This window comes from Pseudorca crassidens, chromosome 15 (assembly GCF_039906515.1).
Source record: "Pseudorca crassidens isolate mPseCra1 chromosome 15, mPseCra1.hap1, whole genome shotgun sequence".
Taxonomy (NCBI): domain Eukaryota; kingdom Metazoa; phylum Chordata; class Mammalia; order Artiodactyla; family Delphinidae; genus Pseudorca; species Pseudorca crassidens.
This window is the reverse complement of record NC_090310.1, coordinates 40,306,074-40,332,354: the sequence shown is the minus strand read 5'-3', so window position 1 is coordinate 40,332,354 and position 26,281 is coordinate 40,306,074. Positions and strand designations below refer to the sequence as shown.

General features: G+C 48.7%; 1 protein-coding gene and 1 long non-coding RNA gene across 15 annotated transcripts in view; both read left to right on the top strand.

Moving 5' to 3' along the window:
* Positions 1-17,601, top strand: part of DZANK1 (double zinc ribbon and ankyrin repeat domains 1) — a 74,643-nt gene extending 57,042 nt beyond the window's left edge. For 9 of the 14 annotated variants that reach the window (XM_067707341.1, XM_067707339.1, XM_067707340.1 and 6 more), the window contains 7 exons: positions 2,205-2,308; positions 3,393-3,467; positions 5,184-5,280; positions 6,003-6,103; positions 7,675-7,755; positions 8,281-8,408; positions 16,771-17,601. In XM_067707341.1, coding sequence (XP_067563442.1) covers positions 2,205-2,308; positions 3,393-3,467; positions 5,184-5,280; positions 6,003-6,103; positions 7,675-7,755; positions 8,281-8,408; positions 16,771-16,894 — 710 coding nt within the window. In that variant the 3' untranslated portion in view covers positions 16,895-17,601. Of the gene's footprint in view, positions 1-2,204; positions 2,309-3,392; positions 3,468-5,183; positions 5,281-6,002; positions 6,104-7,674; positions 7,756-8,280; positions 8,413-9,070; positions 9,149-16,285; positions 16,361-16,770 lie in introns of all 14 variants that reach the window. The other 5 variants (XR_010935091.1, XM_067707346.1, XM_067707344.1 and 2 more) reach the window with 5 other exon arrangements.
* Positions 17,602-17,904: 303 nt separating this feature from the next.
* LOC137207452 (uncharacterized) overlaps positions 17,905-26,281 on the top strand; it is a 34,542-nt gene continuing 26,165 nt past the window's right edge. The window contains exons 1-3 of the long non-coding RNA XR_010935093.1: positions 17,905-18,125; positions 19,150-19,251; positions 21,298-21,702. This is a non-coding gene — a long non-coding RNA (uncharacterized lncRNA). The remainder of the gene's footprint in view (positions 18,126-19,149; positions 19,252-21,297; positions 21,703-26,281) is intronic.

Below are 26,281 nucleotides of genomic sequence, written 5' to 3'. Positions count from 1 at the left end.
TCAGCAGAAGTGGCAGAAGAGACACTACGACAGTTCTGGGCCTGGACCTAGGAGGGCTGGGAGCTTGCATTTACTCCCCAGGAAGTGAGTGCCGTTTTAAAAGGTCAGGACAGATCACTGAATGAGGACAGATGCCTCAGGGCCCAGCCAACAGCCACCACAAAGACTGCTGACGTTTGAGCGGGTGCAGGCGGCAGTCACGGGAAAAGAGAGGCCAGGCGACCCCCAGCTCTGTGCCATCTTAGCCGAGGCCTCAGCTACAGGGATGAGACCATCTCGGACCCCCAGCCTCAGCTGATGGCTCGGCTGATACCATGTGGGGCAGAGATGAGCCGTCCCTGCTGGGCGCTGACCACACTCCGGACCCACAGGAGTGTGAGGCCTCAGGTGGTTGACGTTTTAAACCACCAAGTTCTGGGGTGCTTTGCTTGGCACCAACAGAAAATAGATATGGGACCTCAGTTCCCTATAGCAGAAGGCAGCCCCTGGAACCCCCTCTTTCATCCCGAGCTGGGAGGGAGCAGACCTCACCCCCCCAAAAGAGGACTTACGGTCTTGCCAGGACCTTTTCCAAAAGACCCCCTCACCCCTCCCAGCCTTTCCATAAAGCCCTCCCTGTAGGCTTTTTTGAGAGTTGACATTTGATCTTGGAATTGTACGTCTGTTGTAGATTCTCAGTCAGATCTTCGTGTTTAGCATACTCCTGCCTGCGTATTTATTTATTTACCTGTATTTTCTCTGGGTCCACCTGTGAACTCCTCAAGGGCAAGAACTTTGTTCACTGCTGTATCCCCAGCCCTCAGACAGTGCATGGCACACAGGAGGTGCTCAGTGACTGTGGGGTGAATGTGCCTACATTGTGCCAAACCCTGTGCTGGGCTCGGTGCTCCCTCTGGGGTTATGTCAGCTACTGGCAGCCGACTCTCGTGATGCCCAGACCCCTCTGCCCTCCTGATTCCAGCACAGCGTGGTGGTTGGTTCTGCGCATCTTTGCTCGCGTCCCTCGTCAAACGTGCCACGGCATCTCTTTGCTTTGCTGCCTCAGAGCAGTAGAAGACTGCCGGTCCACAGGCGGGTGCAGTTCAGAAGTGCTGGAGCTCACACACGGGGCCGGGGGCGGAGAGTGAATGCCTCGGTCCTTCTGTCCGGTGCACAGACCTGGGGTGTGTTCTGCCTGGTTCCTCTTAGGTCCCAGCAGGACGGAGCCCCACTGCCCACGGCGTTGACCAGCTTTTAACAGATTCTTAATTGACTTCCCTTCCTGCCCTGTCCTGCTGTTTCTGCTCCATCATTCGTGCTTCCCAGGGTCACCTTCAAAAGGAACTACCTGTACTAAATATTCGTCTCAGGCTCTGCTGTCAGGGGTACCCAAACTAAGACACTGAGGTTCTCTTATTTGGTGTCACAATAACGTATGAGGTAAGAGGTATTAGTCCCATTTTATAGGTGAGGAAAGTAAGGCTGAGTAAGATTTAGATGTCTGGATGACCTTGCAAAAGCCACCCAATTGCTCTCAGCTTTAGTGTCCTCACTGGTAAAATGATGAGGTGGGATCCGATGCAGGCTTTCATACTCAAGTGGCCACAGAGCAGAGCCAGGAAGTAAAGGCAGGCAGCCAGGCCTGCAAGGGCTGTGGCCGGCTGGAGCGCCCTGCCCCGTCCAAAGCGGGCAGCCACCCCTCGGCCCCAGGCAGCCAGGCCTGGCAGAAGGGTAGGCCCAGTGCTACTGTATCGCCCACCTGTGCACGAGAAACCAGACTCACGTGAAATCTCTCAAGCCTTAAATGGTGGCAATAAATTCGAATTATTTTAAACCCTGTGCAGACTGAAAGGGGCACAGGAAGCTTTCTGGAGTGATGGGAATGTTCTCCATATCGATGGGATGTATACCTTTCCAAAACTCAAAATAGGGGCACTTACCTTTAAAATAGGGGCACTTTATTAGTAAGTTGTTTCTCAATATGGTTAATTTTAAACGAATAAAAGAAAAAGACCCCAGATATGGCAATCAAAATACGTTCCTTTGGAATTCTATAATATTCATGGAACTTATTCTAGTGCACAGTCGAGGTTCAGAAAGCAAAAACCATCACAGAGTTTGGCAAAGAGAAATGAGCTCTCTGAAAATGCATGTTGCATGCTGACACTTTTCCTCCTTCACCCCAGAAGAATCATCCGTGTGTTTGGGTTTCTCTCCTTCTTTAGGATACTGGAGAAAACAGGTGGACCATATCTCCGCTCACCTCAGGTCTTATGCTCAGAACAACCCTGAATTCCGGGCCCTGATTGCAGAGCCCAGGATGGGAAAGGTGGGTGGCCTCTGAGCAGGACTTCCTCTCTGGAGCATAACATGGGATCAGGCTGAGGTTGCTCACACGGACTGTCCTGAAATTGCACTTTACTTGCCCTTTCTCTTTTTCCTGCCCCACCTTCCATGCCTCCTTGCCTTATTTGACATCCAGGAAAACTGGCTCAGAGAGATTTGGTGACCTGCCCAAGACTACACTCTGGGTCTCGGGGGATTCAGGATTTGAAGCAGGTCTGTCAGACCCCAGGGATACTGCTGTTATAAAGACACACATCTGTGAGAAGACCTTTTCCTCTGTCATGAGACTAAAAGAACCTTTCAAAGTTAGCCCATCCCCTCCTCTGCCACCAAGTTAAGCCAACACTGGAACTGTGTCATTGTCAAGTAGTGCTCAGTTTTCTTTGATAATCTATTTTGGTGGTTTATTAATTCCTTGGCCTAATCTAGGGGTCTCAAAACTGTGGCCTGTGGGGCAAATCTGGCCTGCCACCAGTTTTGTAAATCAAGTTTTATTGGGTCACAGCTACACTCATTCATTTACTTATTGTCTGTAGCTGCTTTTGCACTGCAATGGCAAGGACCATATGGCCCACAAAACCTAAATATTTACTATCTGATCCTTAAAGCATTTGCTGAGCCCCATTGATCTAAATTCCTCCCACTATTTACAGAGACAGCTGCTCATCTGAATACTTGGCCCTTGATTGCCAAGGCCTGGCCCTCCCAGGTTACTTTTTGCCAGGTGATGACTTGCAGCCATGTGGCTTCATTAAAGTGTGTCTCTTACAGAGAGTATCAATTTGGGTCTTGCTTTCTTAACCAATTTGGCAATCTCTGCTCTTTGATTGGAGTATTTAGTTCATTTATAATTAATGGAATTATAGAGAAGGCTGGATTTGTGTCTGCCATTTTGCCATTTGTGTCCTATTTCATCTAGTTTTTGTTTCTCTTTTCCTGCCTTCCTTTGTGTTAATTAAATGTTTGATTAAATGTACAGCTTAGCATCTCAGAATTTCTTGGCTGTGGCTCCGGGCTTTGAGTCCCACACTCATGGTTGTGAATTCTCTCTAATACTTTTTTACAAGCTCGTCTCTGCTACCCTCCATGAGGATGGCTATGAAGTTAGCATCAGGCTGAATTATATTCAAGTCTCAAACAAGGTGAGTAAAACAGCTGGAAGTTATTCATTTCAAAATTGACTGACCTAGTAAATGGTAGCTTATGATTTATTGAAATGCTTCTGCATAATTCATAGAAAGGGAGAGTTCAGAATATTATGAAACTTAACTGGAGGCCAGCAATTTCATAGAATTAGATAAATAACTGAGCTAAACCTCAGAGAAGCCAGCTTTCAGGCACATAAAGATGTCATAAGAACAGAAAGGAATTATCACCCACCCTATTGGTCCTGTAGTTCTCAGGTTTATTTATACCCACTGAAGTCTGAGTATAGGCGAAAGACTGACAGAAATGTTTGCTGATATGTACTTTGACCTATTTGCCTATAAAAATAAGCCGTACTTTATGGCCATGTCTCCCTGGATCTTCCCTCTCATTTGGTAACTGGAACATTGCCATGGAGCCCATAAGTGTGTGACAAACATTAACTGATACAGGCAGCTTTAGTTTCATTGGACAAGAAGTCACAACATACAAAAGGATAATTAATGGATTGAGAAGAGAGTGAAGAAGGCAAGGAAAAGGAGGGGAACTCGGGCCTGGCCGTGACCTGGCAGGGTGCTAACGATGTCTCTAAAACTGGGACAGATAGCTGGGCCCTGCCTGACCCACAGGGAGGCTGGGAGTGTCCGGTGGGAAGATACACGTGAATGTGCTTTGTAACCAAGGAAAGCACTAAATGCTGTGTTTTCGGTTGTGTGGCTGCAGCAGAGCTTGGGCGAGGAGGTGCTTCAGGAGAATGGGACTGAGGGACGCAGAACACGGCGAGTCACACCACACAGTTGTCCCCACTTGAGGCTGGGGGGAGGGGCATAACCACTAGGGCAGGTCAGCACCCACCTACTGAGGGCAGCTGGAGACGGGGGTCAGCTGTGAGCTGTTAGCAGCCAACGTGGCAGCTGGGATGGTACCTGACTGGTTAAGGGGAACTGGACAGACACAAGAGTACCTGCAATATGCTGTCCGTTGCGTAGAAGTCGGGGATGTGTCCCAGGTTCTGTGGGTGTTTTTTCTTAGCCTGCGTGTTCTGTGCTCAGGAAGTAGCAGGTGGCTCCTGATGGCAGGAGCAGGGTGCCACGCTGTGGAACCGGTCCAGGTGGATGCAGAATCCTGGGTCTGGCCTGTGTATCACCCATCCTCATTTTATAGACATCCATGTAACCTCATTTTGCTTTGACAACATCTCTTTGAGGCTGGTCATAATATTTCCGCTTTACGGGTGAGGAAACTGAGGCTCAGAGAAGTTAAGCAACTTGCTTCTTCCAAGGCCCCTAAGCTACTAAGTGACCAAACCAGGATACAGACTCTGCAGCCTGAGCCTCCCCGTCAGGCCACCCTAATCCCAAGACATGGAAGGGTTGTAAGCACAGAGGGACACAGTTGCGTATACATTCATTGTATAAAGGGGCTGGGGCAGCCACAGGGAAGGTGGGCTGGCAGGAACCTGTTTGGAGGCTGTTGCAATGATCTCGCTGTGAGAAGAGGGACCAGAATGAGGAGTTGCGTAAGAGACAGAATGGACAAAACATCACGGTGAGGTGAGGGAGGTGTCTGGAAGCATGGTCACGCTGCAGGCTTGACTGTATGGGTAGACAGGGCTGTCGTTAACAGAAAGAGGAGCAGGTGAGCAGGGAGACCATTCTGCTGGGACGCGGCAGCCTCATCTTTCATGGTGCTGGAATTTTTTCATTGGCCAGAACCTTTACCTGAACAAGGCGGTGAAGTTCAGCGACCACTTTCTGAGCAGTGTCACCGAGGGAGGGAACGGGCTTTTCGGCAGCGGGTCCAACCTGGGTGAGTTGTCCCCTTTCGGGGACTTTAACGCAGTTGACCAGTTCTATATGGATGTCGTTACAGGAAAGTAAATCCTACACGTTCTCATCACGAGGAAAAATTTTTTTTTCTATTTCTTTCATTTTGTTTCTATATGAGATGACGATGTTCACTAAACTTCTTGCGGTCATCATTTCATGGTGTATGTAAGTCAAATCATTCTGCTGTGCCCCTGAAACTCATACAGTGCTGCTGTATGTCAGTTACATCTCAGTAAACCTGGAAGAAAAAGTAATAATTAAAAAAGAGAAACCTAAAGAACTGTTGACCAAAAACAACACAGTGACTTGGCGAGGATGGAGAGAACTGCTTAAGATTTGCCAGCCCAGCCAGGCCTCTTACTTTCACGTTCCACCCATGTTATTCCTCTGGCCACCCCAAAGTCAGGCCTGAGACCTTTGCAGTCTTTCACAGGAACTGGGGAGATAAATTGGGGCAGGGGGTGCTCTTTGGGGCCTGAGAACTGTAGCCCCTTTTATTCCCCTCCCTCCTCCCATCCTCTGGTTCTGGACCAAGAAGGACAGCCCCAGGAGTCCTTCGGGCCAGGTTTCATCAAATAGAAATTTCTATAAAAGCCTTTTCCTCCTTCCGACCTCTTGAGGGGAACATGGCAGGAGAGTGGCTCTTTACGTGATGGGAGTGGCGGCGGGCTTCACTTTGGTCCTCGACTCCTGTCATTCCAGTGAGTGACTACAGCCAGAGCACCCCAGACACCACGGAGAAGGTCACAAGGACCAAGAATTTCAAGACCAAAACGTTTCAAGAGAAGCAGCAGCAGCTTACGGTATGTGTTCTCCTTGATCCTTAGAGCTGTCTTCTTCAGCCTGTGCATCTAATGTTTTATTTTGAGATTGTTTAAATGGAAGAATACTTTTTCATTTTCTGTTCCCTTTTTTATAGCAGTGTGTTTTTACTTTATGGAGGCAAAACCTTTAAAATCTCTCAAGATTATTCACTGGAATTATTTTAAAGTTCTCCTCAGTCTCCTGAATCACCTGTTTCCTCTGGGGTCAGTTCTATCTGCTCATCTTTCTCTTTCTTGATTTTGGTTTGTCTCGAACATGTGATGATCCTTGGTTGCTAGGTCATGTTGATAAACGAAGGGCTAGTTTGATTAGCATGAGTGCCCAGCTGGGTCTGTGGGCCTGAGGTCTCTGTGGGTGGAGGAGGGTCCTCGAAGTTGCCAGCATGGGAAGGCCTTTCCTCTGCTGGTGAGCACGGTAGTGGGAGTGCCGTGGTGGTTTCCACTCCTTCCTGGCTCTCCAAACCCGTGCCACGTCTGGGCTCTGCCCTTCGCCCTTCCCAGGCCCAGTGCTCCCAGGAGAAGCCTCTGTTAGGCCAATTGTGAACTGTATGGAAAATAGTATCAGGGTTTAAGCAGGGAGAGCGGAGAGGATGCCAGCCATCCCTGTGATTCATGGTAAAGCCCTTTAATAACACGCTGTGGATTCAGCCACACCCAACGCCCGCCCTCCTGCTGGGCTCCCTGGAGAGAACACACTCACGTTTCTGGGGTCTGCAGCTGGTTTTCCTCTTGGCTTTGATTTCCCTGTCAGTCTGATTCCATCTGCTTTCAATCTTTGGGATTCTTCATTTCTGATCCATGCATGGTACCTTTTCCCGGTTTCCCTCAGCTGTTAGAGTTTTGTTCTTCACAATTATGGAGCATGAATAGTTTTAACGGGAGCTTTGGAGAGACAGTGGGTGCCCTTGCTCACCCACCACCTTGCCCGCCGGTCGGCCGTCTTCGGCTGTGGCAGCGAGCTGGAGGTGGACACAGGGTCAGTTCCCCCCTCCAGCCCCACCACTTCAGTCACGCGGGGCCCCGGGGCCTCCCGGCAGGCACACGGGCACCCAGCCGGGGTGGGGGCAGGGGGGGCGGCGGTTCTCCGCAGGCAGGTGGTCACACTCGGGCTGATTTTGAACACCTTATAAAGCATGCAGCGTAAACTTTAGGATTCACCTGGTTGCTTTTCCTCGAAATATTCATAATAAAACTGGTGTGTGGTTTCTGGGGTTTTACGAGGTTTCTCATTGCATCTCTGCCCTTAATAACACGAAAAAATGTCAGTGTGGTGTCCTTCCCCCAGGCAAGGCCTCAGAGACTGGCTAGATTTACATTAGATGTGTTTATCTGTGCTGCTGGCCGTTGAAGACCACATACATATACACGCACACCCCACACACACATCACACACACACATACACGCTCGTGCTCACACTCACCTGTCCCTGGGACTCAGAACTTACCCAGGAGAGGAAACATTTGCCCTGAGGGTTGAGCCTGGACAAGTGGGGCGTGACAGTAAGAAGATTTTGCGGCCATGCAAACGACCACCTTCTGTGATCCTGCAGCCTGAAAACAGGCTTCTGCTGAAGGAAGTCGGACCAGCAGGGGAAGGAAGAGTGTCTGTGATGGAGCAGCTATGCGATGAAGTAAGTGCAGCCCAAGAACACGCCTCCCTGAGGCTCTCAGCCAGGCCTGCCACCCCGTCTCTCTCAGATGGAAGTTTTGTTCGATATTGTGATAATCACAGTGCCGCTTAACTTAAAACCGTCTGGAAGTGGGCTAAACGGCTAGTCAAAAACTTTACGTTAAGTGTTACCTGTTGCTAATTTTTATAGCAAAGAAAATAGGCAGAAAAGTGCACAGCAGCCCAAATAAAGTGCAGGAAGGTGGACAGAATCCCTGGTCTGTGACCCAGTGTGACCATGATGTTTCCTAAAGAAGCAAGGTTGTCCATCCAGGTGGCTGGCCTCCCGCTGGGGGAGCAGAAACACAAGTTTTATCGCGCACATGACTTGGCAGCTCTGTCCTTATAGGTTGGGTCTTGGGGTTCCTGCCTCTTTTGAGTTAAAGCAGTTTAGTTCCATCAAGGGTTTGTTATACTTACTAGGATGGCGAGCGGGTGCCGTTGAGCTTAGGCCTTGTGCAAGTTTGTCCTTTTCTACACGCGGCAGGGAGCAGATCCCAACTGCGGTGACAGCGAAGACCAGACCGTTCTGAGCCCGGCGGTCACGAGCACGCACCATGAAGCGATCCCGGTTCTCGTGCAGAGGGGAGCGGACGTGGACCAGCAGTGGGGCCCGTAGGTGAAACTCGAGGAAGGGCGAGTTGGGGATGAGGTCGCAGCCAGCTGCTACTTGGGGGGGCTCCTCCGAGCAGTCAGTTTGCAGGCCCTGTTCAACTTGAACCACTTAGGAACCATTTCAACCCGTTCTGGCCTTAATGGGAGACTTAACTGCTTCTGTTTTCCAAATCTGGGTAAAACAAAGATGTTTTGTTTTGTTTTGTTGCGGTATGCAGCCCTCTCACTGCTGTGGCCTCTCCCGTTACGGAGCACAGGCTCCGGACGCGCAGGCTCAGCAGCCATGGCTCACGGGCCCAGCCGCTCCACGGCATGTGGGATCCTCCCGGACCAGGGCACGAACCCGTGTCCCCTGCATTGGCAGGCAGACTCTCAACCACTGCACCACCAGGGAAGCCGAAAACAAAGGTTTTTAAACGGACTACTGGATTGTCTAACTTTTAGTAGCTTTGATAAATGATGATCCATTTTGTTAACTCATTTACATTTGTGGGCCTGCAAATCCTTAGCCGTTGGGTGTTAAGCAGTGTTTTCATCATGATTTTCATCGTGATGGGAAATGTACCCACGAAGTTAGTGCTTATCTGCTCGTCCGTGGATGCGAACAGCCCCGGGGAGAGGCGGTGCATGTGGGTTCACCACTTCGTCTCCTGTTTCCACAGCTGGGAAGCGGGATGACGAGATCCCCAGCCACGTGGGATGGTTTTGTTCCTTTCCCACCCTTGACCCCACCCGGCCTTGTGAGTCCACTGTTCTCTTGCAAATTACTCTGGGGACCTGGGGTGGACAGTGTTTTGAGTCCACATCCTCGCTGTTAACTGCTTACATCCCGCTGACCAAGCTGTTGAACTGGAAGTCATCTGGGGGAATCGCAGGTCAACCACTCTGCTGCCCGCACTGTTACTGAGGCAGCTGGGGGCCCCGGTCTGTGAATCGTGCTGCCGAGGATGGCGAGGAGCACAGGGGACAAAAGTTAAATAGCTTTGCTTCTGTTCTCCTCTGTTTCAAAATTTCCTGTAGCGTTTTTACTCAAAATATCTCTCTCTTAATTTTTCTATGTGCAGTTTTTAAAGTTTCTGCCCAGTAGGACTCCTGTGTCAGTAGACACGACCCCCTTTTTATCAGTAGTTTAGTTTTATAGCAGAGTGTTTGGCCTGTGGGTGTACACACTCGATGGCTGGAATTTACTTTCTCAAGTTCTCTTGGGGTTCACAGGCGTCATACCTTGTCAGCTTCGTCATTTACATTCCCACACTTATCATTATCAGTAGGAATAATGACGCCTCGTTTTGTGAGAAGGTATACTTTATGTTTGGATAATTCAGGTAAGGATTTTTACAGCATTTACATATGTTTGTGGTCGATACAAAAATCGCTTGAGCACATCTTGAGTCGTTGCTTGAGTGTGATGAGTCCTGGCTTTATGAAGAGTCCGGCTAACAGGAGGAACCTGACTCTGGACGTGGAACAGGCAACCTGTCTCTTTTTGGTGTTCCTCAGTTCCCATTGTTGCTTCATTACCTTTCTGTAAACTGACATCTATCCACATGTGATCTCCTTGCGTTTCTGCTAAGTCTAACGCCGTGGTTATATGGTCTAGCTGAATGGTGTGTAATAGCCCTTTGTCGCTCCCCCTGCATTGTCATGGTTACTGTTAGCCGAACACAGCTCACGTGGGGTCAGGGAGGGGCGGGTTCAGAAAGCAGGTGTTTCCACTGAGAACCGATTCTGCTGAGTGTGGCTTATATTTGTTAGTTCACAGTGTTTGGGCCTGGGTCCACCCGGCCTCTGCCCCACAGCTGGACCTCTGTAGACCCAGGAACATGACCTCAAGGCTCCACTGTCTACAGCTCTTCAGGCACAAGCCATCTGGCGATCTGACTTTCCTGTAAAAGAGGCTCCGTGACTTGTCCTTTGCAAACAAGGATTAACATTCTCTTCTCACCCTGAGCCTGTTTAGCTAATGGTGAGAGGCAGCCCAGGTGGTCTCCATACAGGTAACTTCTGTCCAGCAGCTTGGCCGGTAGCAGAAAGCCCTTCCCTAGGGTTTCTGGTTCCCATGTTTGTGTCTTTCTTACCAGAATAAACTCATACGCAGCAGAAAGGGGATGGCTGAGGAGAAATACACATCTTCCACCAAAGCTGACACCTCTTACCAGCAGACTTCAGAAACACGGATTCAAAAAGTCTTGTGAGGAGAGGGACATAGAGAGATGCTGTTTGCTTTTGGACAGTAGCTGCCCTTCTTCACTGGCAGTTTCAAATATCGAGCCTCTGAGTTCTACCCCAGCAGGCAAGTGAGGAAAATGCAGCCATCAGTTTACTTAGAGGTTCACCTGTGGAGTTTTATTCTAGGTAATTCAGGATTTACAAAGAGAGAGTGTACCTTAATTCACCGTGATACTTAGATTGGAGTAAACAGTCTGAGTTGCTTGTGCATTAGTAGAAAAGTGTCTTTATGATACAAATTCACAGAGCACCACAGTGTACTTGCTGTGCCAACCGCGTTCTGGAATGTCTGCCGTCACAATGACAAGCTCCTCGGAGGAGGAGACTCACAGCATGGGGTTCTGATGGCAGGACGGGCTCCGTCTCGTGCCCTCGCCGTCTTGCAGTTAACTTGTTTGGGGAGCTAGGTACACAGCTAAGAGTTGGCAGAGTCATGATTCATCATCTTCCAAAACCAAACTGTGGTTACGCAGGAAACCACCAACCCAGAAAATCTAGCCATCAGAGATCCCCGCCCCCAGCCCCATTATTGAGTAAATAGAACACTGCACTCTGCTCTCAGCCTGGGGAGAGTTGTGAAGACAGAAGGTCTTGAGTCCACCTAGGAGATGCCGCAACCCTGTGAATATATCTGAGTTCAAATGGTAAATGCGTGATGAAGCCCCAGGAACTTGAGGGGGTGAAGTGACAGTGAAGCCTTATTTATGCCACTGGGGAGGCAGGAAAGATGAAAGCTGAGGAGGAGATTGGTGTCTGGTGTGACTGAGACCTCCGTGGTCAGACCCCCGTAGCACACTGTGTACCCCTCCACCCTGAATTTACAGTCAGGTCCTCTGAGCTCCCCGAGAGAGGAACAAGCACTGTGTCACAGGTGACCAGGTGGCCCTGGCACATCTGGGGGCACCAGGCTGGCACTCACACATGTGCTGAGTAGATGAACAAATAATTCAAGTGACTTAGAGCCCAGGAGAGGTCATCTGAAAGACCTCGTGAGATATGTACACTTTGAATGTGACCACTGGGAATTGTGCTAAAGGAGGGGAGAGTAGAGTCTTCTGTGGTGACAGGGGACAGTTTGGGGGCAGGAGAGAGCAAAATGTGGAGAAAATGAACACATTCCTCTTGCTAGGTCTTCTCATCTGTAAAATGGGGATAATCGGACTCGGGTCATAGAGTTAGCGGAGGATGAAATGAGATCGTTTGTAGTGCCCGGAGCCTGATGCGTGGACTTTAATGGTGGCAGTTGTGAAGCTGCGATTATGAAAAAAGAGGATTATCAGGATTTGAGTGGAAAGTGTCCACTGCGCGATGATTGACACAGGATATGGGGATGGGTGAGTTGGCTCTGGGAGAAGAGCCACGTGGGGCTTAGATAACAGAAGCCCTGGGTGAAAGGTGTTACAACTGGATTTAAGTTCTAAGTTCTATTTCTGTTAACAGATGTCACCAAGCCTTCCCAAGTCCAAGTTTTCACATTAAGGAAAGGGCATGTGTATTTTTTTAATGCACCAAACTAAGAAGATGAACTTGATAAATGCTTCTCATACTTTAATGTGTATGTAAGTCAGCCAAGGATCTTGTGAAAATGCACATTTGGTAGGTCTGGGTGGGGCCGGGCCTGAGATCCAGCATCTCTAGCAAGCTCTCAGGAGATGCCAGTGGTCCAGGTGCCACAGTCTGAGGAGCGAGGGTCCAGAAACCGTTCATACAAACACTGAGACGTTAAGAATCATCCCAGCATGGTCCGTGGTAAGGAGTGACCTCACAGTGCTGTTGGACACGGGACTGTCCCCCGTGCCTGACCACTCAGTTATGTTGATCTGATCAAACTAATAACAATAATGTCACCACCAACAACAACAATATGAAGGGTGATCCCCAAATCTTAGTTGCTTGCAGGAACTGTTTGTATCAAACCAAAGGCAGGTCTTTGGAAAGTCATGGAAATTCTGTCATAAGGCACGTGGCCTTGCCGCTTTCACTTACTGCCTCTGGAGAAATATGAGGAGAAACTAACCAATCATACCACTCAGATTTAGTTGGCACCAGGAGCCTTGGCCAAATAAGTTAGCTGAAATTACATGAATGATAAGATCTAAACTTAGACAAGGTCTAAGACCATTAGGGTGTTTGGACACTTAGAGTTCTGCAGCAACACAAAACCGGTGAAAGTGCTAAGTTTCTCATTTACTTTGGAAAGTGGAAAGCCTTCTCATTACCTGGTCAGTTCGGATTCTGGAGCCCGAATCAGGCAGAGGATTACCCTCCCACAGGTGGATGCAGAGTTCTTAGTTATGTTTTCCTGCAATTCACATGGGTTTCAATCTTGGAGGCAATACTCCTTCCCTAAATTTGTTTGTCTATTCATTCTTTTCATTGATGTGTTCATTTTACTAGTGGTTTGTGAGCACCTACTGTGTGCTGGTCAGCATTCTAGGTGATGGAGATGCAGCAGTGATGAAGACATCACTTCCCTTCCCTCATGGGGCTTACAGTTTAGTGGAGGAGACAGGCAATAAACAAGTAAACAAATGAATGAGTAATTTCAGAGCATGATAAGTGCTACAAAGAAAATAAAGCCAGGTTAGAGAATCGAGTGTGGTGTGGTCAGGAAAGGCCCCCACCCCCATCCCCCAGGACCAGAGACTCCCAGAATTAGTCTGGGACAGACTTGATTTAGGTACAGAGCAGTATGGGGAGGTTTAGTCACCAGTTTCGTTATTCATTTCTGGCCTAGTCGTACTGATGTCGCCTTATTTATGACTAGTCTGGCAGAAAGATTTCTTAAATTGTGTATGTTTATTGAAACTATTCATACGCACCAAATCCCTTTTTAATTGTATCAAAGTAAGACGTGGACATGATTGAAAAATCAAATCTTGTGGAAGGGCCTGGCGGTCCTCTGCCGCCCTCACCTCTTCACCCCCAGTCCTCGTCTCCAAGGACAACTACATGTAAATGTCTTAAAGTTCTCCCGAGAGTCACCTATATCTCTGTCACTGAACAATGCACTTAAACCGACCACTCGTGATTTAGCTTAGACAGTAGCTGCTGATTCTTGCTGTCATAGGGGATGACTTTGCTTGCTGACCAGACCTTCATGTTTTGATCGTTCTGTTCCGGTTTTTGTTCTTTATTAATTACTGTTAAAATATAAATGATATGCCTAAACTCCTGTATTTCAATCATCATCTTTCAGTGATGTCAGTGGTGTCTCTTGATTCACCTGGATGTAAGTGCTTATAAATGTATATTAGTGCTCTCTACCTTAACCTCTACCTTTCCTTCCCCTTCCATCTCACAACTTCTATTAGTATATGCTTACTTTTTACAACACTAATCACAGCTATATTTACTTGTGTTAACACAATGAAGACATCCATTCTTCATCCATAGGTTGATTGCAATAGTTGAAAAGCATGAAGGGCAATTGCATTATAATAGCTACATAAATATTGTTCATTGGTATACTCTGATTACATTTTCTTGTTTGTAGGTTCAAGAAAACAACACTTAGGCCACTCAAAGTAAAATTTTCTTACCAGAAATTCAAGTAGATTCTCCTTACACACCATAAATTATTCAAAATCAGGTCACATTTCCTTTCCTTTCATAAACCATGAACAACTTGTGTGTTTTTGTGTGTGACTTTGATTTTCCTGGACTTTCTGATTGCCTTTGTTTTTTCCTGGTTTGAAAAAGAACATGCCTTCACCACATCCATAATCTTACCTGGTTTCTTACTTTTTCAGTGCTTTTTTTCTTAGAGACTTTCCTCTTGGAGTATACTTCCTACTCGGATTTTGCCTGACAGCCCTCTGGCCCTGCTGCACAGTGGTCATCATGGGATTTCTCTTCACTGGAATCCACCTATAGTTATCGTTCACATTTTCCTCTTTCTTGGTTTTGACCCTTGTCAGGCTAGAGTGTGGCCTTAGGTAACTTCTTCAGAAAGGGTATGTAGAAAAAAACTTTTGAGACCTTGAATATCAAAAATGACTTTCTTTTCTCTTCACTCTTGACTACTAATACCTTGATATTAATTTCTGTGTTCAAAATAAGCAAGCCTTGCTCTCATGAGTTCTAGCACCCAGCATAGCCCATGAAAATGCTACAGCAAATTCTTATTCATTTCTGACCTGTTTGTTCCTTCTGGAAGCATGTATTCCTGATGTTCTGAAATTTCATAGGGGTATTTTTTTGATGTGCTGTTGTTCATTCATCCACTTGGCCCTTTCAGTCTGAAAAGTCACGTATTTCTTCAGCTCAGGGAAATTTTATCTCTTTGGTATTTTCTCCCCTCCATTTTTTTCGATTCTCTCTTTCTAGAATTCCTATTAGTTAGGTGGTGGACCACTCAAATTGACCCCCTCTGTCTGTCTTTTTAATTTTTTCCCCCATATTTTTCATTTCCCTTTTTCTCTCTGTTTTAAGAGATTTTCTTGACCCTCCTGCTGAATACTTTTTCTTTCAACAGTCATATTTTTACTTTCTAAGAGCTCCTTTTTGTTCTGACTGTTTCTTCTTCATAGCCTTCTGTTTTTGTCTGATATTGTCTTCAGTCATTTTTAATTTCTTACATTTGTATTTGATTTTTCTTTGATGCTGCAGATTTTTCTCAGATGTGTGTGACCCTTTGTCATCCGTCCATGTTTGAGAATGCAGAATGGGCTAGATGAGTGGGAATTCTGTGTGTATGACAGGAGCTTATCATCTGGGGTGGGGGTGGGGTGGGTTATGGGTGTATGAAGCTGCTCTCAGGCTGGGACAAGTGGAAAGCTTCCCTCTGGGCATGGAGGTGGCCAGAGGCTCCGTTTATCTCTTTCAGGCAAGAGGCCACCATCCTGTTTCTCTATTGGGATAAATGTATGGCAGCAGGTACATCTGCAGGTGCAGGGGACAGGGTGGGGGTGTCGAGGGAAAGATCAGGGCCAGGAGAATGCAGACCTCCAGATGCTCATCTCATCTCTGTCTTCAGCCACGACTCCTGCCTCCATCACTCCTGCCACCTCTGGGCTGGAGCCTTTCATGAACTCCAGAATGCAGGTAGCACCCCATCCTCCACTGCAGCATCCACTGCTCACTCACTGGGCCAGAGCTGACCAGGCAAGGTAGAGACAGTCTGGCAGATCGCAAAATATGCTGTCTGACCTCTCGGGCCTGCCCTCTGGGTTCTAAGATGGGTGTTTATTTTCATATCACACAAGCCAAACTCACTGAAGCCAAGGTCATTGTCCCTACACAAGGATAGGAGCCATAGTCCTGAGAGGTTATTGTCATACAGACAGTGCCCAAAGGGCCAAGCCAAGGGTGAGACCGTGTCTAATGCGTTCCATGAACTCTTGGAGGAAATATACTAACATAGTATTTATTAGCATTTGCTAAATTGACTACAAACCATATCCTTGTGGGGTTTCTCACTTTAAAAAATGAATATGTGTATAGCTTTTCACTTTCTATCTGATATGAAAGCTTACCCTCCAAATCCTCCAAGGAAAGGAGCAGAGAGGGCAGAGTCAAGAGATTTTCCTGGGTTAGTTAAATAGGTCATGGGTGAAACCAAGGCCCCTTTGGTCACCTGCTCCTTCTCCAGTTTCTCGAGGATGCGAACCAAGGATTTAGCCAGGGATTTTTTCCCATCCAAACAGACTCCAAAATACAGCTCTTCATGGAGCAGCTGTGCTGGGCCTGGCAGGAAGGGAGTGCATTGCTGCCTTACTGGGGTATGTTCCTTGGCCTCCGAGGGACACTGATGGCCACAGTGATCCCCCTGTTGGCCTGTGAGGATTTCAGAGGGTCCTGGTTCCTGAACAGCTGACCCAGTAATGGAGCCACAATCCCCCCATGGCTCCCAGGGCACTAAGGGCTTTTAAAAGCACGATGAAAACGTTGCCCCCTTAAACCCACTTGGTTGTGGGTCGTTGATGCAACGGGAACCCACGGCCGGGATTGGCACTGGACGTGTGAGATCACAGCGCCCCTCAGGTTTCAGGGTAGAGCTGCCCTTGAGGGCTGGTCACGGTGGCCTCTTGGGGGAAGTTTGGGACGGGGGCCAGGAGCTCCCAGACTGGCCTCCAAGGCAGGGAAGGTTCGGAGACCTGAGTCCGTCCGCTCACCCCCATTTCCTTCGCAGATGCAACGCAAGCGTTCAGAAGAAGAACGCGAGAGAGCAGACGGCGTATGACCTGGCCCTGGAAACTGGGGATGACCCCGTCATATCGCTCTTTGCTGCTAAGCTCAGCCTGGATGACCGTTAGCCCTGAGGGCCCCGCAGGCTTCCTTTAAAGAAACCATCCGGCTCTGGCTGTGCTTTGTTCTCTTCCTTCTGAAATGCGTATTTGAGGTTTGAAAACTGAGCTCGAGAGGCACTCATAAGCTTTTCAAAGTTATGTGACAGTATAAGCCCCCAACACCCCATGAGTGTTTCCCCAAATGCCCTGGAGACTGATTAATGTAGTGTATGCTCTCAGTGGTGCATTGCTGCTTGTCTTAGAATTTGCTCTTTAATTTTATTTCTCAGTAGATAACATTACACACGGTTCTAAGCCAAAAGGTATAAAATGTTGTGAAGTCTCCCTCTCGTCCCTGCCCCACAACCACCCACGTCCCCTCCACAGAGGCCACCAGTGACATCCGTGTCCGTCTTGTCTTTCCAGAAGTAGTGTAGGATTATATAAGCAAAGGTATGTAGTGTGTGTATGTGTTCACACAGAGGACACGTAAAATATAAGTAGAGGTAACACATATATTCTGTCCCCTTGTCTAAGACAAATGGGGGAAGCCACGTACTGTTCTGCATGTCGTTTGCTTAATATATCTAGTAAGTGGTTCCAAATTAGTGCATAAAGATTGAGCTTAGTAGAATTTTTCCTTATTAAGCTAAACTCATCAATATTCCTGTTGTTATGGCTTGTTCTTTGGTTGACACGTAAGCTTCGAATAAACCAATTGCAGGAATGTGTAATTTTGACTCATTTCTTTTTTTCAGGTCGTCATTTCAATCTTTGGGTGCTAATGCTGCAGTAGGAGTCCCTAAATTGTTTCTGTTAACATTTGTAAACAGGATATTTGTTAATTTAGAATAATTAACTCACGACAATAAGTAATAGACTCTGCTGGCATCACTGCCTACACTTTATTTCCCCAGGGTGGGTGACTGTCTGCAGGCGGACAGGTGCAGAGTGGGACCCAAGCCCCAGTGGGGTTGGGCAGTGCCGACCCTGGCTTCCCAGGTAGATGCCTGGCCTGGCGGCCTGCAGAAGGGGAGGGAGCGGCTGCCAGGGTAACCAGTGTCCGGAGAGCCCCGCCAAGGACAGTCATCTGGTTTGGTGTCTGGGTGGTTTGCACAGTGTCTGCTTCGTGTAGCCAGGACGACCTTACCAGAATTCTCTTCCTTTAAGGTTGGGCTCAGGGTTGGCTGCAAGAGAAACTGCACAAGGTTCAGGATTCAGAAGATGGAAGGGATGCAGCGGCCACCACCCCGGGAAGGTGGGTTAGGGCACCCGACACTGTGGCTCGCACCCCACGGGCTCTGGAATCGACAGTGGGGAAGGAGGGTGTGCAGTTCTAGGCCATTTCCCCAAACCTCAGGGAGCAGGGAGGGCCCCAGGGACCTGCAGGTTCCACCACAATCCCCTCGGGGCTCTTGGGCGAAGCTTTCATACCCTGCGCGCAGGAAACATTGCTCCCTGGGTTTTCTGCGCTTCTTGGCGGGACCCAGAGGCCCTCCCAGCACCAGCTGCCTGACATCTCAGGCTGAAACTGCCCTTGAATTTAACTCCTTCAGAATCAAACCTCATTTAAAAAGGGAACAGGTAGCTTAATAGTTAAGATGCAGGAACACAGTTTCAAATCCAGAAACTTTCTTGGTGAAATCCTACAAGGTTACATAAAATATTATATAAACATTGAACTACATGTTTGGAAGAAAATTAAAATCAAACCCACGTTTTTAAGGCAGGACCTTTCTGGTTTCAAAAATCATGTTTTTTCTTATCCTTTATAGAGCTTTCTTTTTCTTTGCCTAATGACGGTGTATCAGAGCTTGACGAGGGAGAGGAACTGCTATAGTGATAAAAAGTCAGGGCTTTAATAAAGGAACCGGATGGTAGGCAGCCGGGGAGTGAGAGGGCCTGACTGCGGCGGACTCTTAGCAGCTCAGCAGGGCCGCAGTGGGGAACAAAGGGCGGGTGTGATGTGGGGAGGGGTGGAGCCACGTGAGCCCTGGACGCGTCTCCCTCCCCCTCCTCACCGTGGAGCCTGCTCTGGGCTGGGCTGTCCAGAAGCAGGTGCCCTGACGGTTTGGGATGGAAGGGCATGAGTGTTTACTGGTGATTGACACCCATGAGAGGAGGAGAAGGGGACTGCGCAGGGGGAGCAGCTGGTGGCCCCGCAGCCCCGACAGAGCCTCCCGGGCTGCTTGAGTGGCCTCACAACATGGCGGCCGCTTGCCCTCGAGTGGGGGTCCCAGAGAGTAAGGCCGGGTCCCGTTGTTCTTTATCACCTGCCTCAGGACCACCCACCATCATTCCCAAGGCATCCTGCTGTGCTCAGGTCCACGTGGCACAAATACCAGAGGCAAGGATCATGAGGGGCCATCTTGGAAGCTACTTTGGTGAGTAAATAAACAGAATGAATAAATGAGAGTGGGTTAGAGCGTTGTCTAGAGAACAAGGCTCTGCGCTCGTCAATGAGCTTCAGAAAACACTTTCCTTCCTTTTCCATATGTGGCCACCTGAAACAAGTTTACTCTGTAGATAAATATAAAAATATAAAAAGCACACATGAATAAAGTATGAAGAGTTAGATGTTAGCTCTTTTATTCGCTAGTTTAAGCGGACATCTTTACAACAGATATATCTGGATTTGAGTCCTCATGTTAAAAGAAATTAAATTTAGTTTACCCGGCTCCCTGCTCCTGCTTCCATCTTTCTACAATCAGCGTTATCCTAGGATGATAATGGGAAAACAATCACAGCGCCCACTGGGCTCCCCGGTGCCCTCAGGCCTCGGACGATTTCCTCCTCACCAGACAGGCGACCCCAGGCTTCTCTTCCATCCAAGCCCCACCACCACCTGCCATGTGCCCCAGCCCGTGCCAGCTCCCACTTTGGTGGCATCACACGCGGGGATGGGAGTTAACAAGGCGGGGGAAGGCAGAATTCACTCTCTCTGCCCGGCCCTTGAGCTGGGACCGCCGTCTCCTCCTGCCTTCAGACTGGGCCCAAACCAGTGCCCCTGGTTCTCTGGCCTTTGGACTCAAGCCAGAACTACATCACCAGCTTTCCTGAGTCTCGGCTGCAGATGGCAGGCTGGGAGAATTCTCAGCCTTCGTGAAAGCACGAGCCAGTTCCGATAATAAATCTCTCTGTGTTTATCCGATGGGCTGTTTCTCTGGCGAACGCTAATACACTTCTGTAATTTACTGTCTTTTTTTTCTTTGATATTCATCCCCGTATTCACTCTCTTTTTTCCCTTCAAACTGGGGGTACAAAGTGCTGAGGACCAGGCATGACAGGCAGCTCTATGATGACGCCCAGCGAGTCCCTCTCGTGGACACCGTGGGGTGCCCCTCCTGTCATTGGATGTTAAGTGGCAAAGGTGACTTGAGTCTGTAATGTAATTAAAAACCATAATCAATTGATTTAAAGTTAATCAAACAGGAGGTGATCCTGGGTGGGCCTGACCTTATCATTGGAGCCCTTTAAAAGAGTGGCTCAAGGTCAGAGACTTGAAACAGCCGAGTCCTTCTTTTGGTTCTGAAGAAGCACACTGCAGGCTGTGGGGACCCATGGGCGGCCGCCTGGAGCTCAAGGCCTCCCTGCTGGGAGCTGAACTCGGCCGCCAGCCTGCTGGGGCGGGAGCTGCAGGGGGCCTGTCTCCGCTCGGCCCCTCCTGCCCACAACACCTCTCCCGGCAGTGTCTCCGCCCGCCCAGGGAGGGGGGTTGGTGGCAGCATTCGCTCCTCTGCACGGTTCACCTTCTGTCTTTTCCCTTTTCTGTGGCCTTTGGCTTTGGCGCTGCTGGGCTTTCAGGTCATCTTGCTCTGTTCTGTCACCGCCCACCTAGGGCCACCCCAGTGCATCCCCTGTGGGTCCCCCCCGTGGCCGCTGTGTCCAGGATGCCCATACCCGTGGGCTGGGATGATGCTCTCTCTGGGCTCCTGACCCCGCCTGCCCACCTCCAGACCCTGCCCTTGCTCAGGCCTGGCCTCCCCTGCTCCCCCGGTCCCCCCCAGCCTCCTCCTTCCCATCCTGCCCATGTCCTGCCCTTCACCAGGCGGCCTCATCTGTCCTCGTGAGAAAACCAAACCCCCTTCCCGAGTTGACCAGGGACTCCTGGACCAGAGGCTGAGGCCATCATACAGGCTCTTCTCTGGTTCTGCTCCTGAGGTCCTACCTGGGCCCCCAAAAGTAACCTGGCCCCTCAGCTCCGGGCCGGGCACGACTGGCTGCCCTCCTGCCCCTCCACCACCGGCCCCAGCCGCGTGTGCCTCTCCCCCCAGCAGAGATGACGCATCCAGCTGGTACCTCCCGGGTCACAGGCCCGTCTCCCCGGAGACTAAACACCTGCGGGCACAGAATCTTGGTGCCGGTTCCCGGCACATGGGTGATGAGTCTGATCCGCTTCACCTGCCGGCACTAATCAAGGTCATTTTCAGATTCGCACGTCCTCCAAGCCGCATGGAGCCTGAACAGTAAGATGTTTGCTCGAGCTGTTTCCAGGAGCTTGGCGACAGCTGCGTCTATGTGAGGTCAGCCAGTTAAGATGCACCAGCGTCGTGGCGTGACCTTTGGAAGGTGCGGAGCCTGAAGCCTAGGGACACCTGCGCAGAATGACGATTATCACACCTTTTCCCAATCGCCTCTCCCCACGCTCCCCACGCTTCAGACCGCCTTGCCGCTTGATTGGTTACGCCATAAAGACCCCAGCCCCTCGCCTTCCGGGAGGTGCATTGGAGACTTGTTCTCCCGGTTCCTCGCTCGGCTGCTTTGTGAAGAAATCCTCTCTGCTGCAAACCCCGGCGTCTCGGCTCCTGCGTGTCTGGCAAAATGAACATGGTGAGGTAGGTTCTCAGCAAAGAGCTGTGGAGAAAATTCACTGTGGCTTTTGCGTTTGGGCAAAAGAATTTTGTAGCCAAACTGCAGGTTTTGCAGCAGGGGTATCCTGGCTGTGAGGTTTGAAAAACATGTGTTTTTTTAATCAGATAGTTCTGATATAACGTTGTAGATAAAAATAAAAGTACGTGTGTCAGTAGACTAGAAAATGTTTGGGTATCAACTGTTTTATAACCTAAAAAAAACCTTCAAAATATTTTAAATTTCAGATAATATCCTGGTTACGTGGGTTTATGTGTTGTTATAAAACGGGTAACGTTGCAGTACGTTTTGTCTCTTAGACACATTTATAATCAAGGTAGATATTTAGGCTTCATCAAATTTTGACAGACTAAATGATTTACTAATTCTCTTACTGCGGTAATTTATTGTTTTTGTAAACCATTACATGCTTATTGTAAGAAATTAAAACAATGCAGAAAATTCAAATGAAGAGGGAAAAATTGTACCATCCAGAGAGTTTTCTGAACGTCTCTGTGGATAGACTATTTTACGTAAATATTTTTGCACACTAATAATATTGAAATCGTTTTCCTCGTTTAAAAAAACAATATCCTGACTCTTTGCTCCATATACCAAGAAATGTGTTACCTGTTGGGAAAGAGTACCTGCTTCTCCTACTCTCTTTTTTCCTTAAATTCCTTAAGATCAGGAACAGCTTTTACAAGGGAAGTGAAATTATCCCATCAAAAGGTGTTTAAAGAGCATTTAGCGTGTGCCTGCCCTTCGGTGACCGTGACAGTGACAGCTTAGCCCGTGGGTCCCTCCACTTGTCAGGAAGGCAAGTTCCTCAAAGGGCACCAGCTTCGCTCTGTCTTCCTGTCTTCCCTCTGCTCCAGGATCCGTTCCCAGCGAATCCCTGTAGACTTGTAGCTCCACGTGAACGGCAAGCAGAACCTGCAGGTGTGCAGGATGTGGGTTTACCCACCTTTGATCACAGCTGTGATCAAATGGAGCTGGTCACAACCAGCGAGAAGGGGAGAAGGTAGATCCAAACCTCTCTTTTGATTTGAGAGAAATCAGAGGCTTCATTCCTTAGTGCTCTTATAATTTGTACTGATTCTCTGGTTTCCAGAAGCTGGGGAGCCGCTATGTCTGTGGAGCCGTTTGCTTACTTATCCAAGCCCCGGGAGGCTGGGCAGGCTGGTGATAGTGTAGCTGCAGCAAAACCGACCTGCCACCAAGTGTCATTGAAATGAGGTTGGGGGTGGCTGGAGGAGGAGGCCTGTGTGTGTCAGATTTACTAGAAATGGAAGAAGGAAATCTCTAACAAAGCATTAAATTATTACATGTTCCAAAAATATTTGTGCTAAGCCTCAGGGGTTTTTTGGTTTTGTTTTTTGTGGAATGACTATTGGAATTCCAGCTTTTCTCAGCGGTTGGCACAATTTTCATTATAGCAGGACAGATGCTAGCCTGGTCTGCATTTCTGCGCCTCTCCGTTCGATTTATACATTCACTCACACATTCATTAACTTTTTAAAAAAAATAAATTTATTTTATTTATTTTTGGCTGCATTGGGTCTTCGTTGCTGCACTTGGGCCCTCTCCAGTTGCTGTGAGCAGGGGGTTGCAGAGCACGGACTCTAGGCGCGCGGGCCTCAGCAGTTGTAGCACGCGGGCTCTAGAGCGCAGGCTCAGTAGTTCTGGCGCACGGGCTTGGTTGCTCCATGGCATGTGGGATCTTCCCGGACCAGGGCTCGAACCTACTGTGCCACCAGGGAAGCCCTCATTAAGTTTTCAAAGTAAATTTTTATAGAGCACATACCAAATGCAATGCACCGTGTTAAGTTTTTTCAAACAGTTTTCTTGAGGATTTAGAGGTGTTCTGTGATAAAGAATGGAGAAAAATCTTGATATTATGCTACAAGGATGGGAGGTGGGGAAGCTGCCTGGATCCAGTTAGATGATCATTCTGATAAGCTTTTTCTCTGAAAACTGTTCAACTGAGGTGCCCAAAGTTACATAATCATATTGGGTAGAAAACATGTTTAAGGTCTTCACAATTGAGATCCTTAAACCGTCTGTAACTTAGAATGTTTTTACTTAAAACGGTGTTTGCTGTGGCTGGTTTCCAGGGGACTGTGCCTGGTTTCCAGGGGACTGTGCCTGTGGTGTTCCAGAACCTCCTGTCTGATGTAACAATACACCAAGAGGTCGCTACATGCTGAGTCCACATGGCAGGGACACCAGGACCACAAACTCGCCAGTCATGGCTTCTGTGGATGGTGGGACTCTCTCTGGCCTGATCCAGTGACGTGAAGTCCCTGCCTGGAGCTGGGACCCCAGCTTCAGGCATCTGGCCTTGGGCCATGGAGGTACATCTCTGGCTGGAGTGTGTCCCAAACACCATTTTTCATTTTTCTTTAATTTACTTCTGCAGGGGGTCCCGAGAAGTCACTCCAGTTGCTTTTTTCCCCTTGTCTGTATACAAATGCTCCAGTCCCAGGTTCCTGCTCGTCCTTGACCAACTACAAAATTGAAAAGACTTAGTTTCTCCCAAAACTGCAGTCAGTGAGCTGCATTCCCAGCAACCTCAGGGGGCTTCCTTTACATCAAAGACACGGACCGGGAATCCCTGGTGGCGCAGTGGTTGGGAGTCCGCCTGCCGATGCAGGGGACGTGGGTTCGTGCCCCGGTCCGGGAAGATCCCACATGCCGCGGAGCGGCTGGGTCCATGAGCCATGGCGACTGGACCTGCGCATCTGGAGCCTGTGCTCCGCAACGGGAGAGGCCACAACGGTGAGAGGCCCGCGTACCGCAAAAAAACAAACAAACAAACAAAACACGGACCGGAAGACTCTGTACTCTGCTCCTCCCTCCTCTATTTGATCCTGAAGTGACGGACAGAAGGGCACAGATGCTTTCAGGCTCGAATTGTACAGAGAGCTAGACCGTCTCCTGCCTTTCCAGGGAAGAACTGGACGCCACAAACTGCTGGTGGTTTTGTCCCAGGAAATGGGTAGGGGGCTCAGGAGAACAGAGCTGGGCCCGGGGAGCAGCTGTGGGCTCCCCGCAAAGGCAGCCCTGTCACCCCCTTGCTGACCCCCTTCTGTTGAGGACCCTTTCCTGGGTGAGTCGGGAGTGGGCATTGCATATGGTGGGGATCCAAGCCTGGGGGTGGCGCAAGGCTCTTGTTGCCCTTTGGTTGGGCAGACTGGCTGTGTCTGTAGCGAAGGCTCTTAAATACGTGGGTCATCTGATGACAGAGGAACTTATACATTTCTTAAAACAGGCTTTTTCTGGGTTTTGGCCAAGTTTTTTATTGGAATGCAAATCCAATCTAACACGGTTCCGTTCGGATAGGACCTAAGAAACATCTTCACGGAATTTGCTGAACATTTTGGACCCTGCTTTGCCGCCTTCTCCCCTAAAATTCCCTCCTCATCTCTTACATCAACTCTTTCCCCCCACTTAACCTTCATCTCTGTGTTCACCTTTCCTGTCTCCTCCCTCCCCGCCCCCCTTAACCTTCTCCCCTCTCCTCTCCCCTCCCCCATCCTCCTACCCACCCCCTCCTTCCCCTCCTCACCTGTATTTCTAAGTGTTACCCACCCCACCATCTCTTCCTCGCCCTCTTGTTTCCCAGAGGCGGTATTTGGTATTTACCTTAATAGACTCATTGCTTTAATTTGTTCATTTCTCCTCAGTGAAGATTCATGTCAGTGTTTCTTGGAGAGACCCCCTTGTTTATTTAGGGAATACGAATTTGAACTGGGACAATCACCTCACGTGAATATAAACTCACTATGTAAGTTTTCACATATGTAAAACATATGTAAATTTTCACACAATACGGGAATCTAGCTACTGAAAACTGTCCATGTGTACAGTGTCTTCTTAGAAGTTTCATTCCTGGAATTCTCACTAATCCCCCGTTCTTTCCCCAAAGGAACAACTGGAAAGTTTTTAATTCTCTTAAACCACATGGACATAATCAAATACGTGTGTATACCTGGCTGCCACGCGTGATGTCATGCTCACTTACATGTACTATTGTTAATGCTCTTCAGTGGCTGGTGGGCCTTTGTGGGTGGTCAGTATTAGTAAGTGACTGACTGGCAGGATTGGTACATACAGGTTCATAGTGATGCTGGGCCTGTGTCGGGGGCTTGTCAGCTCCCAGGCTTTGCTCTAAGGGGCACAGATATGGAGCAGGCAGGTAGGTGGTTCTTCTCCATTCCAGACTACTGAGTAGGTGAAGGAATTTAACTCACTTCCTCCAGGGCAAGGCTGACTTCCTTACTCTCATCCTACTCACGTGGTTGGAGATGGCCCAGAGTGCCCTGTGCTTGAGCTCTGTGCCTCTGACATCCTTACATCCATACTAGACTCTTTGTTAAAATATTCTATTTCTTTACTTGTTTAGATTTTCTATTTCTTCTTGAATCAGTTTCTGTAGTTCATCGTTTTCTAGGAATTTGAACATTGCATCTAGGTTATCTAATTAGTTGAAGAGCATACAGTTGCTCATAGTATTTCCTCGTATTCCCTATAATTTTTGTAAGGTCAGTAACAATGTCCTCA